At 43.6% G+C, this 15,934-nt stretch overlaps 1 protein-coding gene across 1 annotated transcript in view; it reads left to right on the top strand.

The window, feature by feature from the left end:
- Psmd11 (proteasome 26S subunit, non-ATPase 11) overlaps nucleotides 1-15,696 on the top strand; it is a 45,210-nt gene extending 29,514 nt beyond the window's left edge. Inside the window, exons 7-14 of the mRNA XM_052195038.1 lie at nucleotides 3,289-3,433; nucleotides 5,635-5,695; nucleotides 7,769-7,831; nucleotides 12,600-12,725; nucleotides 13,186-13,221; nucleotides 13,432-13,483; nucleotides 13,929-14,071; nucleotides 14,190-15,696. Of these exons, the coding sequence (XP_052050998.1) occupies nucleotides 3,289-3,433; nucleotides 5,635-5,695; nucleotides 7,769-7,831; nucleotides 12,600-12,725; nucleotides 13,186-13,221; nucleotides 13,432-13,483; nucleotides 13,929-14,071 (626 nt within the window). The 3' untranslated portion in view covers nucleotides 14,190-15,696. The remainder of the gene's footprint in view (nucleotides 1-3,288; nucleotides 3,434-5,634; nucleotides 5,696-7,768; nucleotides 7,832-12,599; nucleotides 12,726-13,185; nucleotides 13,222-13,431; nucleotides 13,484-13,928; nucleotides 14,072-14,189) is intronic.
- Nucleotides 15,697-15,934: the final 238 nt, after the last annotated feature.

The following is a 15,934-nucleotide window of genomic DNA, read 5'->3' as shown; positions in this document are numbered from 1 at the left end:
GCTTTTTAAAGTAAATATTCAGACTGAAGAAATGGCTAAGTAGTTTGGAATGCATTGGGCATCATCTCACAACTTGCCTGCCATTCCAGCTCTAAGGGATTTGATGCCCTCTTCTGGCCTTTTTGGGCATGTACACAAACATATTCAGATGCATGAATAAGTTTTTTAAAAAAGTAAGCATTCTGTGGAGCCCATTCTCCTAGCTGGGCTGCCTTGTCTCATCAGTGGGAGAGGATGTGCCCAGTTCCGCAGAGCTTTGATGTGCCATGGGGGCAGTGGTACCCAGGGGGCTCTGCCTGCTCAGAGGAGGGAGCATAGGAAAGAACCCTGAGGGGAGAGGGGGGAGGGGCAGCAAGCAGGATAAATAAATTAATGGAGAAACATACAAAGTACACTTCTGCCAACAGTGATGCAGCTAGTGTTGATATAGCTTCTTTTGCTAACGTTTTCATGAAAACAGCATATTTGTTTTTGAGACCTTATTACCACCCCACCCCACCCCTTTATGGAGGGGTGGCATGGTTTCCAGACAGGGTTTCTCTCTCCTGGACTCATTTTGTAGACCTGTTTGGTTTCGAATTCACAGAGATCCACCTGCCTCTACCTCCCCAGTGCTGGGATTAAAGGCATGAGCCATCACAGCCCCCCCCCCCCCAAGATAATTTTCTATATAATAATCTGTGCTGGCTTTGGACTTGAATTCTTCCTCAGCTTCCTGAGTGCTGGGGGTATAAGCTCCCCCCTTTTCCCCAAACAGACTTATTTTAGTGATTTATTCTGCTCTATTGATATGCTGGGGGATATGGGGAAATTCTGATATTTATTAAGTCTAATAGCTTTAGCAGTTTGTTGTGTCTTTCTTCCTCTCTTAGATTTATTTCGTTTAATGTGTGTGATAATTTTGCCTGCATGTATAGTCTATGTACCGTGCGTGTGTGTGTGTGTGTGTGTGTGTGTGTGTGTTTTGGTGCCCATGGAGTCTAGAAGAAGGCGTTACATTCTCTAGAACTGGAGGTTAGAGATGTTGTTAGTTACCATATGTGTTTGGGGGATTTGATTCAAGTCCTCTGGAAGAGCAGTCAGTGCTTTTAACAGCTAAACTGCCTCTCCAGCCCTGGTTTGTTCTATTTTGAGGGACTTTTCCTTGGCTATAAAGAAGTACATATTTACCGGGTGGTGGTGGCGCACGCCTGTAATCCCTGCACTTGGGAGGCAGAGGCAGGTGGATTTCTGCATTCGAGGACAGCCTGGTCTACAGAGTGAGTTCCAGGACAGCCAGGGATACACAGAGAAACCCTGTCTCGAACAAAAAAAAGAAAAAAGAAGTACATATTTTCCTAATAGACCTCTGTAGTTAAGAACTGTTAATAAAAGGATTTGACTCTTCACTCAGAGTGGGAGATGGTAGGTTATAGGTAAAGGTGCTAAGCTGGAAGCTTACCGCCTCTGTGCATTGTGTCCCAGTTGTTACAGTGAGTTATGGGCATGCTGCTAAAAGGCTGATTTTTCTAGGATCAACTATTAGCCTCTTTATCCTTTTACTTTTATTTGCTAAGTGTTTTATATAAAAAGGGTAGGGAAGCACTCTGGTAAAGAGATGGGTGGGGTTGAGGTTTAATGCCATAAAGGGATACAGAGTTAGGCAAAGTATAGAGAAGCACTTCTCAGCCTACTAGCTACTGACTTCCATGTCCTCTCAGGTGAGGACATGACATACTCTGCATGTAGTCATTTCAACTGACATTAAGCTCACCTGGAACAACCCAGTTGGGATTAGAGATAAACTTTGGTATTAACCTAAAGAAATACTGGGTCATTGTGTGTAGCTGTTCATGGAATTGGATTATATGAGATTTATTATACACTGATTGCATATAGGCAAAAAGCATATCCCCAAATAAGGTGTATTTGAAATGAAAGAAATAACATGTTGAGGATTGTTGCCAATTAGGAAATCTGCTTCAGTATGGAACTCCTAAATTTAGCCAGGTGTGGTAGCACATACTTTTACTCCTAGCATTTGGAGGGAGAGGTGGATCTCTGTGAGAGTTGGAGGCCAGCCTGGTTTACACAGTGAGCTCCAGGACAGCTCAAATTATCTAGAGAGAACCTGTCTTGAAAAATTAAACAAAGAGAGAAAACCAAAGATCAGCTAAGAAAAAGCTGGATTACTATTTTTTTTTTAATTTATTTTATGTATATGGGTCACTGTAGCTGTCTTCAGACACATCAGAAGAGGCTACCAGATCCCATTACAGATGGTTGTGAGCCACCATGTAGTTGCTGGGAATTGAACTCAGAACCTCAGGAAGAACAGTTCTTAATCCAAAAACGACCAGAAAAAAAAAGATTTTTTTTTTTTTAACTAAATCTTTTTTTTTTTTTTTTTGGTCGTTTTTTGGATTTGGTTTTTTTGAGACAGGGTTTCTCTGTATAGCCCTGGCTGTCCTGGAACTCAGAAATCTGCCTGCCTCTGCCTCCCAGAGTGCTGGGATTACAGGCATGAGCCACCACTGCCTGGCTCACTTTACTAATTCTTATTTTTTATTTTAATTTTATTGTTCTGCTTTTGAGATATAGACCCCATGAAATCCAGGATGGCTTTAAAATTGATTTGTAGTTGAGGATGACCTTACACTTGTGGTCTTCCTGTTTTCCCTCCAAGTGCTAGGATTATAGATGTTTGAAACCATGTTTAGTTTATTTCATGCCAGGTTTAAATGCAGGGCTTATATGTGTTAGTCAAGCACTTTACTATATTCCAGTTCAGAGCTGATTGATGTTACTAATTGAGTTTAATCGTGTGGTCTGGTCAGCTCACTGGTCTGTTTAGGTGATATCCTGGAGGTTAAACATGTGTAGGACTAGGTGGTAAGAAGCAGGGGAGACTTTAATCCCAGCACTTGGAAGGCAGAAGCAGGCGGATTTCTGAGTTCGAGGCCAGCCTGGTCTACAGAGTGAGTTCCAGGACAGCCAGGGATACACAGAGAAACCCTGTGTCTCGAAAAAACCAAAAAGAAAAAAAAGAGAGATGATACACTGTGTGTGTTTGGGGTTCCTTTTGAATTGGATCTCTAACGCCTTTGAGAAATTAAAAAGGGTGCTGATCAGAGAGGCTAGAGACCTGGGGTTCTAATGTCAACTTTTAGGAACTGGCTGTGACTTGTAGCAGTTCCTTGAGCTCATTAGTAACTTGGTGCTATTGGTCAATTTCTAAGGCTTTTTTCTAGCTCTCTTATGGTTCTGTTATTTTATATGGTTCTTTGTTCTTTCTTTTTCACTGACCAGGTATTATTCATGCAGCAGAGGAGAAGGACTGGAAGACTGCATACTCATATTTCTATGAGGCATTTGAAGGCTACGACTCCATTGATAGCCCCAAGGCCATCACATCTCTGAAGTACATGTTGCTGTGCAAAATCATGCTCAACACGTAAGTGACCGTTAACTGGAGGATGTAAGAACTAATATTTCAACCGAGTATGTACTACAGCAGAGATGACTCAGGTGGGGAGTGTGGCCACTATTAGGTGCACCTCTAGATGCAGGCGATGGGGCAGGCTGATACAGAGTGGGGTGGACAGAGGTGTTCTATGACATTTTTGATTGCTGCTCTTTGAGACTTTGGGAGATGATTTTAGAAATTACTTAACTGGGAAATTCTCTTGGAGATTTCTCACTCTTCAAATAATCTGTCCTCACAGGTATTGAGCACAGGACATAGTTCAGGAAATAGTGATAGGCCAGTGTTAGTCAACTGGTCACCTAGAACAGGGAAACAATGAGCCGAGTAAATCTTTTTAAAGTGGACTTTTAAAGGCATGATAGAGCTGGGTGGTGGTGGCGCAAGCCTGTGATCCCAGCACTTGGGAGGCAGAGGCAGGCGGATTTCTGAGTTCCAGGCCAGCCTGGTCTACAGAGTGAGTTCCAGGACAGCCAGGGCTATACAGAGAAACCCTGTCTCAAAAAAACCAAAAAACCAAAAAACCAAAAAAACCAAAAAAAAAAAAACCACACAAAAAAAATAAAGGCATGATAGTTAAGTGGTGCTGGAGACTGAGCCCAGAGCCTCATGAATACTAGGTAAACACAATCCCTAACCTAGGGTCATGGTTTTTATTTTTTTTTTTAAATTAAAATCACCCCAACCTGCCCGGAGATAGACAATTTTCAGACTGTGTATGTATATGTGTATGCGTATGTGTATATGTATGTGTGTGTGTGTGTGTGTACTGATGGAAGAGTTTATTATATGTAAGTACACTGTAGCTGTCTTCAGACACACCAGAAGAGGGGGTCAGATCTCATTACCGATGGTTGTGAGCCACCATGTGGTTGCTGGGATTTGAACTCAGGACCTTTAGAAGAATAGTCAGTGCTCTTAACCTCTGAGCCATCTCTCCAGCCCTGATTTTTAAATTTTATATTTTTCTCCCTCCCTCCCTCCCTCCCTCCCATCCTATCTGTCTCTCTCCACTTTCTGTCTTTCCTTCTTTTCTTTCCCTCCCTCCTTTCCTTTCTTTTAAGAGGGATATGCCAGGGGACACAGGATTTCATGTTACCTAGGCTGGATATAACTAATTTTTTTTTTGTTTGTTTTTTTTAGAGACTGTTTCTCTATGTAGTCTTGGCTGTCCTGGAACTTACTATGTAGACCAGGATGGCCTCCAACTCACAGAGATCAGTCTGCTTTCTGTTCCCCAAGTGCTGGGATTAAAGGTGTAAGCCACCACTGCCCTGATTGCCTTAATTTTTTTTGAATATATTTTTTTGAAATTTAGTTTTGTATGTATACATATGTTTCTCCTGAATGTGTGTCTGTGCTCCACTTACATGCCTGGTGTCCAGAAGGCATCATCCTCTGGAGCTGAAGTTACAGATATTTGTGAGTGTCCACGTGGGTGCTGGGAATTGAATCCAGGTCCTTTGCTAGAGCAACAAGTACTCTTAACCACTGAACCATCTCTCCAGATCTGGCCTCAACTTTTTATGTAGACAAGGATGATGTTGGAGGCACATTTCTGCTGTCCAAGTGTGGTGATTACAAATATGAGTTACTGGTGCTGGGAAGCAAACCCAAGCTCCATGTTTGTCAGGCGACTCTCTGCCAGGTGAGCTACAGCCCCAGGGTTGTGTTTGGACAAGACCCGCTGTGCTGACAGCTCCCTTAAACATCATGCTGCCTGTTGATTATTGGGCAGGTGGGCACATTCAATTGGGCTTTCTCCTCCTCTTCCTAATTTTCTATTTCTTTTTTTCTAACGTCCCCCACCCCCTCTATCTATTTTTTTTTTTTTTGAGATAGAATCTTACTATGTAGACCAGGCTAGCCTTGAATTCAGAGATGCAACTGCTTCTGCCTCTCTAAAAGTATGTATTACCATGCCTAGCTGTACTTTGTTTAATTTTGGGATATTTTTACCTTTTACTACTAGCCTTGGCTAAGAGTGAAAAATCACCAACTTCTGTAGTGTTGGGACATATGGGTTTGGTTGATTTTTCTCTCAGTGGAGCCTTCACAATGGAATTCTGGTTAGTAGTTAACCTAAACCTATGTCCTGGAGCAATTGACCAAGTTATTGTTTTTTTTGTTTGTTTTGTTTTGTTTTTGTGTTGTTGTTGTCTTTTTTGCAGCCCAGAAGATGTCCAGGCTTTGGTGAGCGGAAAGCTTGCACTTCGGTATGCAGGGAGGCAGGTAGGGAATATTGTGAATGCACTTGTGCTCTGAAACTAGCTTATTGTCAATTCATGATGTTTGATGGGACTAGTGTTCCTCAGGTCTCCATCCTCCCTTCCCCACTCCCTGCTTTTTTCCCTTAAGCTCATCCATTGGGCTTTCTTTACTGTTAAATTCTTGGCCTAGAAAGTCAGTGTTGGATGCTGGTACAGATAGGTAACTTGAGGGACTTACAGAAATATATTGTAGCATTTGCTGTTAGGTTATAATTTATCTTTGCCAGATCTTCCTATTGTGAACCTGACATGCAAATAGAACCTATACAGAATCTGACATCTGACTCTCTGGGTCAGAAACCTGCTTTGATATGGTTATGGGGAGGTCAGATTACTTGGTGTGAGAACTAACTTTTGAGACTTCCCTTAGTGTTTCTCAACTGATCTTTCAGTTCATACTATGAATCTGGTGTACTTTAAAAGAGACCTTGAGCCGGGTGGTGGTGGCGCATGCCTGTAATCCCAGCACTCTGGGAGGCAGAGGCAGGCAGATTTCTGAGTTCGAGGCCAGCCTGGTCTACAGAGTGAGTTCCAGGACAGCCAGGGCTACACAGAGAAACCCTGTCTTGAAAAACCAAATCCAAAAAAAAAAAAAAAAAAAAAAGAGAGAGAGACCTTGAATGGTTGATCAACCTTTTTGTATTTGGGTAAATGTGGATGACTTTTTAGACCACACAGTTGTAAGGATGCTGTCCCAGGTGTGTGTCCTATTCCCTCTCTGCTCTTTGACTGTCATCATTAAGTCAAACCAATCATTGTGAATTTCAAGTATGGTTGTTTCTAAACAGCGAACAGATTAGCTATCTTGATAAATCTTTGGAATGCTATCAACAAACACTGATTTCGTCGTAAGCGGTCCTAATTTGTTGTTTCTTCAGTAAAAGTTTCAAGTCAGATTATAGTTACTGTAGAGATTTTCCTCATAACTGGATTTGAAGCTGGGTATGGTAGCATACACCTTTAACCCCAGCATTAGGAGGCAGAGGTAGGCAGATCTCTGTTAGTTCTAGGACAGTCAGGGCTACATAGTAAGACCCTGTCTCCAAACAAAGCAAAACAAAACAAAAAATAGAGTACTGTTGAGAGGAGTCTGCACGTGTCCAGGAAGAGGACGGGGAGCTGAGAGCTGTGGACGTAGACTTGGAATGTTTGTTACGTGGCTCTGCCTTCCAAAGGGTACTCATTATGACATTTATCATCTGTAGGGAAGATGCTAAGATCTGTGCTCCTGACAGCCTGTCCTGGTTAGTCGGCCGTATAGACTTACCTCCTTATTTGTAAGGCTGACTCGGAGGTGCTCCCTGTTACTTTGTGCCTCAGTGAGAGCTTTCAAAAGAAACCAGGCTGATCTGGAAAGATGGGTGTTGAGTGTAGACTTATAGTTTGGCAGGTATCTTTTTGTAACCAAGTTGGATTGGCCACCTATATTCAGTTTTGTCATACTGTAGGGTTTTAATATTCAAGTGTATCGCTTCTCGACCTTTTGGCTAAGATCAAGTATAATATTCAAGTGTAATATGTGGACTACTGTCTGAACCCCAGTGCAAACCTTACTCAATCAGTGTTTTGTATCAAAGCTAGCAGAGTGAACCTTGATAAAACCAAGAGATTATCAGGTTTTAGGGCAGAAAGAATTGGGTGCATGTGGAGATAAAAATCTTGGAATAAGGAGAAAGAAATCACAGTTCTCTTGTTGTTTTCTCTAGGGAATCCTTATTTAGGTCTATCTTTCTGGGAAACTTCTATTTAAGTGACTTCACATTTCAAAGGGAAATTGGTTGGCATACAGTGATATTCAATACTGCTGGCTTTTCTACCCAGGCCCCTTAAAAAAAGTGATGGTGAGGACAGGTTTTTTGTGTATAACAGAAAGTGCTTATGAGACCTTGGGTGCATGTACACATGCAGAACAGATCATGTTCATGAAATACATGTCTGTCTGTCTGTCTGTCTGTCTGTCTATATCTATCTATCTATCTATCTATCTATCTATCTATCTATCTATCTATCTAACAATTTATTTTTTAATTCTCAGACAGAAGCATTGAAATGTGTGGCTCAAGCTAGCAAGAACAGATCACTGGCAGATTTTGAAAAGGTGAGCATGGTATTGAATTGATGGGGAAGGGATGGAGAAGAGGGCTATTGAAGAACAGTTACAGCAGTGGTGTCATTCCAGCACTTGGGAGGCAGAGACAGGTAGATCCCTGAGTTCTAGGCCAGCCTGGTCTACAGAAGGTTCTAGGACAGTAAGTGGTACACAGAGAAACCCTGTCTCAAAAAACAAAACCATTTCAAAGTTAGAGGTATTAATGTTGATCCCACAGTCTCTTCACCCAGAACGACATCAAATCCCTGAAATAGTTCTTTACACTGAGTGGAGTGGGATGCTGAACTGTATTTCATTTGTGTATGGTTTTTTTTGGTTTTTTTCGAGACAGGGTTTCTCTGTGTAGCCCTGGCTGTCCTGGAACTCACTCTGTAGACCAGGCTGGCCTCGAATTCAGAAATCCACCTGCCTCTGCCTCCCAAGTGCTGGGATTATAGGCGTGTGGCACCACGCCCGGCTATTTGTGTATGCTTTATGTCACATTGTCATTCAGAACTGAGAAATGGTTCATAGTCTTAAGAGAATGTCCTGCTCTTACAGAGGGCCTGGACTGCGTCCCAGCACTCACATCTAGCAGCCTATCACCTCCTATCACTCCAGCTCAGGACACACATGTGCATGTGCACAGGTTAAACAAAAGTTGTTATTCATATATACAATAAAGTTATTTACCTTTACTTTGTGGTAAATAATTAGGGGATGGCCAAACCACACAATTGTCATGTCTCATGGCATAACTCTAGGCCTACTTCCACATAGGCCTTAGGTATTCCAAGTTCGCTTTGCACTCTGTGAACAAGAGTCATTTTTCTGTTTATTTCCTGTCCGTCCGTCCGTCCGTCCATCCATCCATCCATCCATCCATCTATTTTTCAAGATAGGGTTTCTCAGTGTAGCCCTGACTGTCCTGGAACTCTCTGTAGACCTGGCTATCCTCAAACTTACAGAGATCCTTCTGCTTCTGTCTCCTGAGTGGTGAGACTAAAGGTGTACACTATCACCATCTGGCACTTGTTTTATTTTTTGAAACAGGGTCTTGCTATGTACCCTATACTGACCTGGAATTCAGAGCAGTCCTGCCTCGTTTCCCAAGTGTGGCAAGTGTGAGCCTCTTTACCTCGCTCTAAGAGAAACTTCCTCAATAGGCTGAAATGGGAGAAACACTTCTTCAAGCTTTAGGATGGGATTTGTATATTCTTTTCTGAACTGATGTTCTCTTAGTCTGGGTTTAATAATCAACTTAAAAACCAGAGAGTCATAGAAAGCATCTGTCACCCCTCCCCCAAACAAAATAAAAAAACAGCCTAGGCAGAGAACTTTCTTTCTTTCTTTTCTTTCCTTTTCTTTCCTTTCCTTTTCTTTCCTTTCCTTTCCTCCCTCCCTCCCCCCCCTCTCTCTCTCTCTCTTTCTTTCTTTCTTTCTTTTCAATAGTTTTTTCGAGACAGGGTTTCTCTGTGTTGCCCTGGCTGTCCTGGATCTCACTCTGTAGACCAGGCTGGCCTCACACTCAGAAATCCGCTTGCCCCTGCCTCCCAAGTGCTAGAATTACAGGTGTGTGCCACCATCGCCTGGCCAGAGAAGTCTTAAAAACTGTGATAAGGATGCTGAAATGTAGTCGTCTCCACAGTTGATGGCTTTTGGTACTCAGTTTTCTTTAAGGAGCTGGCCACTGGGAGTCTGACCGTGCTCCAGTGAGTATATGGGCAACACAAAAAACTTGTGTTTTTGTTTGTTTATTTGTTTTTGTTTTTTAGTTTTCCCTTCTTTGTGGCCAGCATTTGCTACTTTGTGGGTTCTTTCTTTCCTTCTTCCCTACCCTCTTTTCCACCCTTTCAACCCCCTAACCCTAGATAAGGGAGAAAGAAAGGATAGAAAGAAGAGGGATGGGTTACTGTTAGACTGCTTCCTGCAGATTAGGGCTGTGAGTTCCCTGGGGCAAGTTTGATCTTCACTGTCAGGATATCTAATTTCTTCTTGTTTTTTCTCTGCTCACGAAGACCCAACAGCAAGCAACCAATAACCCATCAACAACCCACCCTGCCTCTTAGGACCCTAGCATTTATATATCCTCTAAAAAGTCTCTGGAATTCCAAACATCCACACAGCTGCAGAAACTATCTGCTGCTGGTAAAATCACTCCCCTGCTAGAGCATGAGGCAAATCACATAGTCAGCTGCTGTGAACAATCTGAAGCAGTCCCATATCCCACGTCAGAGATTAGAACAAAAGCATATATTCTTATATTTTTAAGGACCTGGGAGGACTGAGAAATGAGTGTGATCAGGGTGCATTATGTGAATTACAAAATTATCAATAAAAATTTTAGTGTTGGGAGAAAACAGAAACAAAAATCAGATCTAGCCAGAGGTGATGGTGCATGCCTTTAAACCCAACAGAGGCAGGCGGGTCCTGAGTTGGGTCCTGCCTGGTCCACAGAAAAATCCTGTCTTGACAAACAAACAGAAGGGGGAAAAACAGCACTCCCTCAAAAAAGAAACAACAACAACAAAAAAAAAAAACCAAAAACAAGGCGTTTTGTTTCTTTGCCTGTATTGTCCCCCAGAGCTCTTAGGGAACTACCTGTGTAATTCAGTGTTGTTCATTGTTAATCTCAGAGTTCTTTGAAATATATGCTGAAAATACATGTGGAGTTCATTTGGTTTTGTAAGTAGAGTGTCTTGGCTTACACAGTTGAACGTCAGGACAGAAAGGTGGTGGCTCCACACTCTTGCTCCTCATACTCTTCTTGCTGTCTTCCTTTCAGCTTTCCAGACTTCCTGTATATACAGCAATGATACAATTACCAGGGCCAGTCCACCTCAGGAGGCAAGGATTAGAGACTTAGTGCTGTGCCAGTCTCTGTTACTGTTGTGGTCCAGGAGTTGCCTCACAAACTACACAAGCACTGATCTCAGTCAGACAGGAATGGTTTATTGAGCATGCACCCCAGGACTGATTGATCAGGATCATGATTCAGACTTGGGAGCTGAGCTGTGACGTTAATATCCTACATGGGTTTAAGCCTAAAATCTACAAATATCTGTGTCAAATTATTCCACCAATCAGGATTTAGGGATAGAGGGTTTCCTTAGGAACATATCTTTGTTGTACGTGTTGTATGCTGCTGCTTCCATTGGTTGGGGTATTCAACTGTGGCGGGGGAGACTTGCCTTATTTAATATTCATGTCTTTGGGGGGGGCGTTGAGCTAGGATTTATCTGTGTAGCCCTGGTTGTCCTGGAACTCACTCGGTAGACCAGGCTGGCCTTGAACTCAGAAATCCACCTGCCTCTGCCTCTGCCTCCCAAGTGCTGGGATTAAAAGTGTGCCACCACCGCCCGGAATATTCATGGCTTAACTTGCCAACCTGGATGTCTGTTTTCTGCTCAGTAGGATGTCAGTTCCCAGGGAGGTCTTGGGAACATAAACCTTACTCAGCCCCTGCTCGGAATGGAAGCCCCCCCCTCACCCCATTTATTTATTTAAGATTTATTTATTTTTATAAGTACTGTTGCTGTCTTCAGACACACCAGAAGAGGGTATCAGATCCCATTGCAGATGGTTGTGAGCCACCATGTGGTTACTGGGAATTGAACTCAGGACCTCTGGAAGAGCAATCAGTGCTCTTAACCGCTGAGCCATCTCTCTAGCCCTCAAAATGGAAGACTTAATCCAAATAGTTTCTTTTTTTTGGTGCAGGTGTCTCTCTTATGTTGGGGTCCATTCCAGGGGCAGCTTATAAAAGCAAGTACCACACAGCTTATACCCAGGTGTGGGAAGTGCTGCTATGTGGTTGGTTTGGGTCCAAGCTTACTGTGGGTGTGTCTCTGCATCTTCACCTCCCTACTGGGGTGTCAGAACAGCCGATACACCTCTCTCAGAGGCAAGACACAGTCTAAGATAGGGGTCTCAGCCCATGTTTTTCCAGCTAAGAAACAGAGGCTGTGGTTCTCAAACTCCTGTGTACCCAGGCACCGCTGGGAACTTTGAGGAGTTGAGAATGGGGGCCTCGGGTAGAATGGGGGGGCTTAGCTCTGAGTAAGTGCCAGGAGTATAGAGGGCCTTTTACAGGAGACTTAGGTGTGGCTCTGTGTGACGAAGGCCTTCCCCACAGCAGTCCTTGATGAAGGAGACACCCTTGTTTGTCCAAACTGCTTTATTCATGGCAGATGAAGATGCATACGTCTAACTTGGGTGAACCAGAGTAAACACCTTTTGTGGAGAAGGATGTCCAGGAAGGGGAGCTCACTGTCTAAACACTCAGGGCCTGTCTAGATGCCTCATTAGCACGGAGAATTCTGGTCTCTGTTATGTGACTGGTTGTCATGACCCTCTTAGTGGGGTATTGTGGTCATGTGCTCAAGGACAGGAACCTGGTCGGGAGCTAGTTTGAATTCTTGCCGTTCTCAATTATGAGATTTACCGGGGTTCTGAGCTTTGTGCTACCTTACCAGTTCTTGTGTCTGGTTGCATGGTCCACTGCCCCACGTGTGGATAACTAAAGAAAGCAGTTCTACTGACTTTATATCATAATTAGATTGGTTTCCAAGGGCACAGAACATAACAGAATATGTAATCAACTTGGGCATGAGAGAGTTTTCTAGTAACAGCAGAAACAACATATGAGAACATTTTTTTATATTAGTAACAGCAGAGAATGGCAAGCTAGCCAGATAACAGTTACCTAGGCCTTAACATTCCACCGAGGCCTTAATATTTTACCCAGACCTTAACAGTTGTGAGGTTTGTTTTGCAGGCTCTGACAGACTACAGGGCAGAACTCCGGGACGACCCAATCATCAGCACACATTTGGCCAAGTTGTACGATAATTTACTGGAGCAGAATCTGATCCGGGTCATTGAACCTTTTTCCCGAGTACAGGTAAGAATCTTCCTGGGAACTTTGTTAACAGTTTTGGCCTAGATGTTGTGCTACGGCCACTTCTTTTTTCACAGTTGTCCAAAATAGGAACTCATTTTCAAGGGTATGTCTGTCTGGTAAGAGGCAACCAAAGGCTTGGACTTGTCTTGCTGGAAAATGAAGGAGAAGGAAGCTGGTGGGGTAGAAGGCTGCAAGCTGGCCTGTCCTTGTATTCTGAGTATTATCCCTCTCTTGTAGTCACTGTACATGTGATAAATATTGTATGGATTTGGTGCATGGGATGGGAGTATATTCTGTATAGTGAAGGGCAGGGAAGTAGATAGGGCAGCAGAACATTAAGCATGACCACGGAGAATCTGGCCCTCTAGGTTCAGCAGGCTTGAGACACAACGGTTCTCTGTCCTTTTTATATTGACTGTAAATTCAAACTTTCAGTGTTGCTGTCTACTTTTCCTTTTAGATTGAACACATATCTAGCCTCATCAAACTCTCCAAGGTAAGTTCTCAGGCCTTTTAGGGGTGGGGCTAGGCAGCGGTGTAGAGGGGGCTAGGCTCTCTGTGGGAATAGAACTTGGGCTCTGGGCTTCAGTTGTGTTGTTGGTATTTTGCCCCAATCCATTTCTTGTAAGAGTCTTTAACTTTCATGTCAGGCTGATCTCTGACCAATGAATATTGGTGTCTTTGTCTTTATGTATTTTGATTTTAGGCTGACGTGGAAAGAAAATTATCACAGATGATTCTTGACAAGAAGTTTCATGGTGAGTAAAAGTCTCACATAGACCAGGAGCAAGTTAGAATTTGAGGGCGTGTATCTTTAAAACAGAGCCTGAGTCTCTGTTCTGATGCTCCCTTTGAAGACTGTGTAACGGGCCGGAGAGACAGCTCAGCAGTTAGGACATTTAACTGCTCTTACAGCGGACCCATGTTCAGTTTCCAGCATCTATATAGCAACTCACAACTGCCTGTAACTCTAGATTAAGAGGATTTGATACCCTCTTCTGGCATCCATATGTATCCTCATACAGAGTCATATGTAAACACAGAAATTAAAATAATAAAGGACCCCTTTTAAAAAGAAGAGAGTATATTATATATAGGAAGTTATGCTGTGAGAAGTTGGGAGAAAATGAGACTAGGGAGTGGGGTCCTTACTGTTTATTATCTAATATGTCTTCCTACCTGGCTTGTGGCTGTTTCTTACAGGGATTTTGGACCAGGGGGAGGGTGTCCTGATCATTTTTGATGAACCCCCAGTAGATAAAACTTATGAAGCTGCTCTGGAAACAATTCAGAACATGAGTAAAGTAGTGGACTCCCTCTACAACAAAGCCAAGAAGCTGACATAGGTGAGTGCTGGCTCCAGGACCTGGGCCGGCAGTGCTGTCTCCTGTCTGCCTGTCCACACTGAACACCGTCTGGTCCTCGTTGCTTTCCCGATTGACACTGCTCTGTCTTCTCTTGCAGAGTTGGATCTGTAGCGGTCCTTTGGAGAGTGTGTGTGGCAGGAGAGTGAACCCTTGGGGAAATGCTAGGAGATTCTTTTCTTTCTGTTCTACTTTTCGCTCGGAAAGTTTTTAACCCTCATTGGTGCATCTGTATCCAGCGATAGGCGGCCAGTTCTCATGTAATCCGCACTGGCCAACATGGGAGTGGGGAAATTGCTTAAAAAAAAGAAAAAGAAAAAAAAGATTCTAAATAAAAGGAAAAAGGCTTACACTACCTAAAGCTGTGCTCTCTGCCTCCTGGGAGAGGGCCGCCAAGCCAGGCACCCCGCCAACCACTGGGGATCCTCATCCACCTGCTGGGCGCCACCTCTCCTCCTCTTCAGAATTGGGTGTTTGCTGACCATCAAAAGCAACGACTTTTTATTCTGTTTGTACTGAACCAAAACAAACAACTATGTATAGACTGCTGTTTTCTTTTTCATTTGAAACGAGGCGTTTGGTGTTTTCCCCTGCCATCTGGCCTGTCCACCCTTCCCTCTCTGACATTGGCTCCAGCAAACCAGCTGAAGGGCTCGCTGTGCTGCTGCCACCGCTGCAGCAGCAGTGCACGCTCGGCTCTGACTTGTGAAAAAACGGGAAGAAGTCCAGGAGCTAGTGTCCACTACGGCCACACGGGGAGCAGTGAGGGCCCACAGCCCTCGGGGGCCTGCTGTGCATGTGGCTTTTTAACACTGTAACTAGGTTAGGCTCAGTGTTTTAACTATCCCTCTCTGCCCTCTCTGCGTTTCTCTCCTCTTTCCTCTCAGCCGTGTCCTTTCTCTCCCTCTAGAGGAGTTGGGCTGTCTGACCTCCACTGCTTCCTCTCCCACCCTTTCCTGCTGTCAGATGGATTTGCTTTTTTTTTTTTTTTTTCATTTTTTTAAATAATGAACATTGGGAATGAGACTGGGGTGTTTTTTTTTTTAATTAAAATATTAATTTTCCTTGTTGCATTTGAAGCACCCTCATGTTCCCTTCCCAGTGTCTTTCTCTGCCTCTTGAAAGGGTGACCGGACAGGGTGGCACTGTTTTAGCATGCTTTGTTTTCGGTGCAGTTCCCTAGCAGGCTTTGATGCCTTGTGGGCAGGTAACGCCTGCACCTTTGCTGTGCCCACTGTGCTCCCTGCTCATACGCTGTCTTCTCTCTTCCTCCCTCTTCCTCCCTATCTCCCTCCTCCTTCCTGCTGGCCTCTTTCTCTTTCTTTAGAACCTTTCTCAGATTATCCTTCCAGGTTTTGGTAATAAATTTCTATTTTGTAAAAGGATTTTGTTGTACCAGGTTTTGCATCTTCACTGAATCTGACTGGCTTTTAATTTCCTTTTCAAAATCAGGTTTTTGTTCTCAGCTCTCTTCTCTTCCCATCATGTCCAGTCACTGTTTTGGTTTTGGCACCATCAATATCAAATGTACAAACGGTTCTTGCTGACCAACACCAGGTATATCTGATGTTCAGATGAGTTCCAATAAAATAATTTTTTTTTCAAAAGGTGTCTTTTCTTTGGTGTTGGAGGGTTTCCAATCAAGTTCAGGTGCTCTGTAAAGATAGAGCTGGCTTACCTTGATGCTGATGGGAGGACGTGTAACCATGCTGGGAGTCCATATTTGAAGGCCTTTGGCAGGGAATTGAGGAGTGGAGTCCTAAATGGAGTTGAGTTGTCTTTTGGGGCAGGAGGGCTGTGAGAACCTGTGGGATGGACAGCAGTTTTCAGGTTGTTTCCTGAGGG

This window comes from Apodemus sylvaticus, chromosome 10 (genome assembly GCF_947179515.1).
Source record: "Apodemus sylvaticus chromosome 10, mApoSyl1.1, whole genome shotgun sequence".
NCBI classification, from domain to species: domain Eukaryota; kingdom Metazoa; phylum Chordata; class Mammalia; order Rodentia; family Muridae; genus Apodemus; species Apodemus sylvaticus.
The sequence above is the reverse complement of the archived record's forward strand: the minus strand, read 5'-3'. Positions and strand labels throughout refer to the sequence as shown.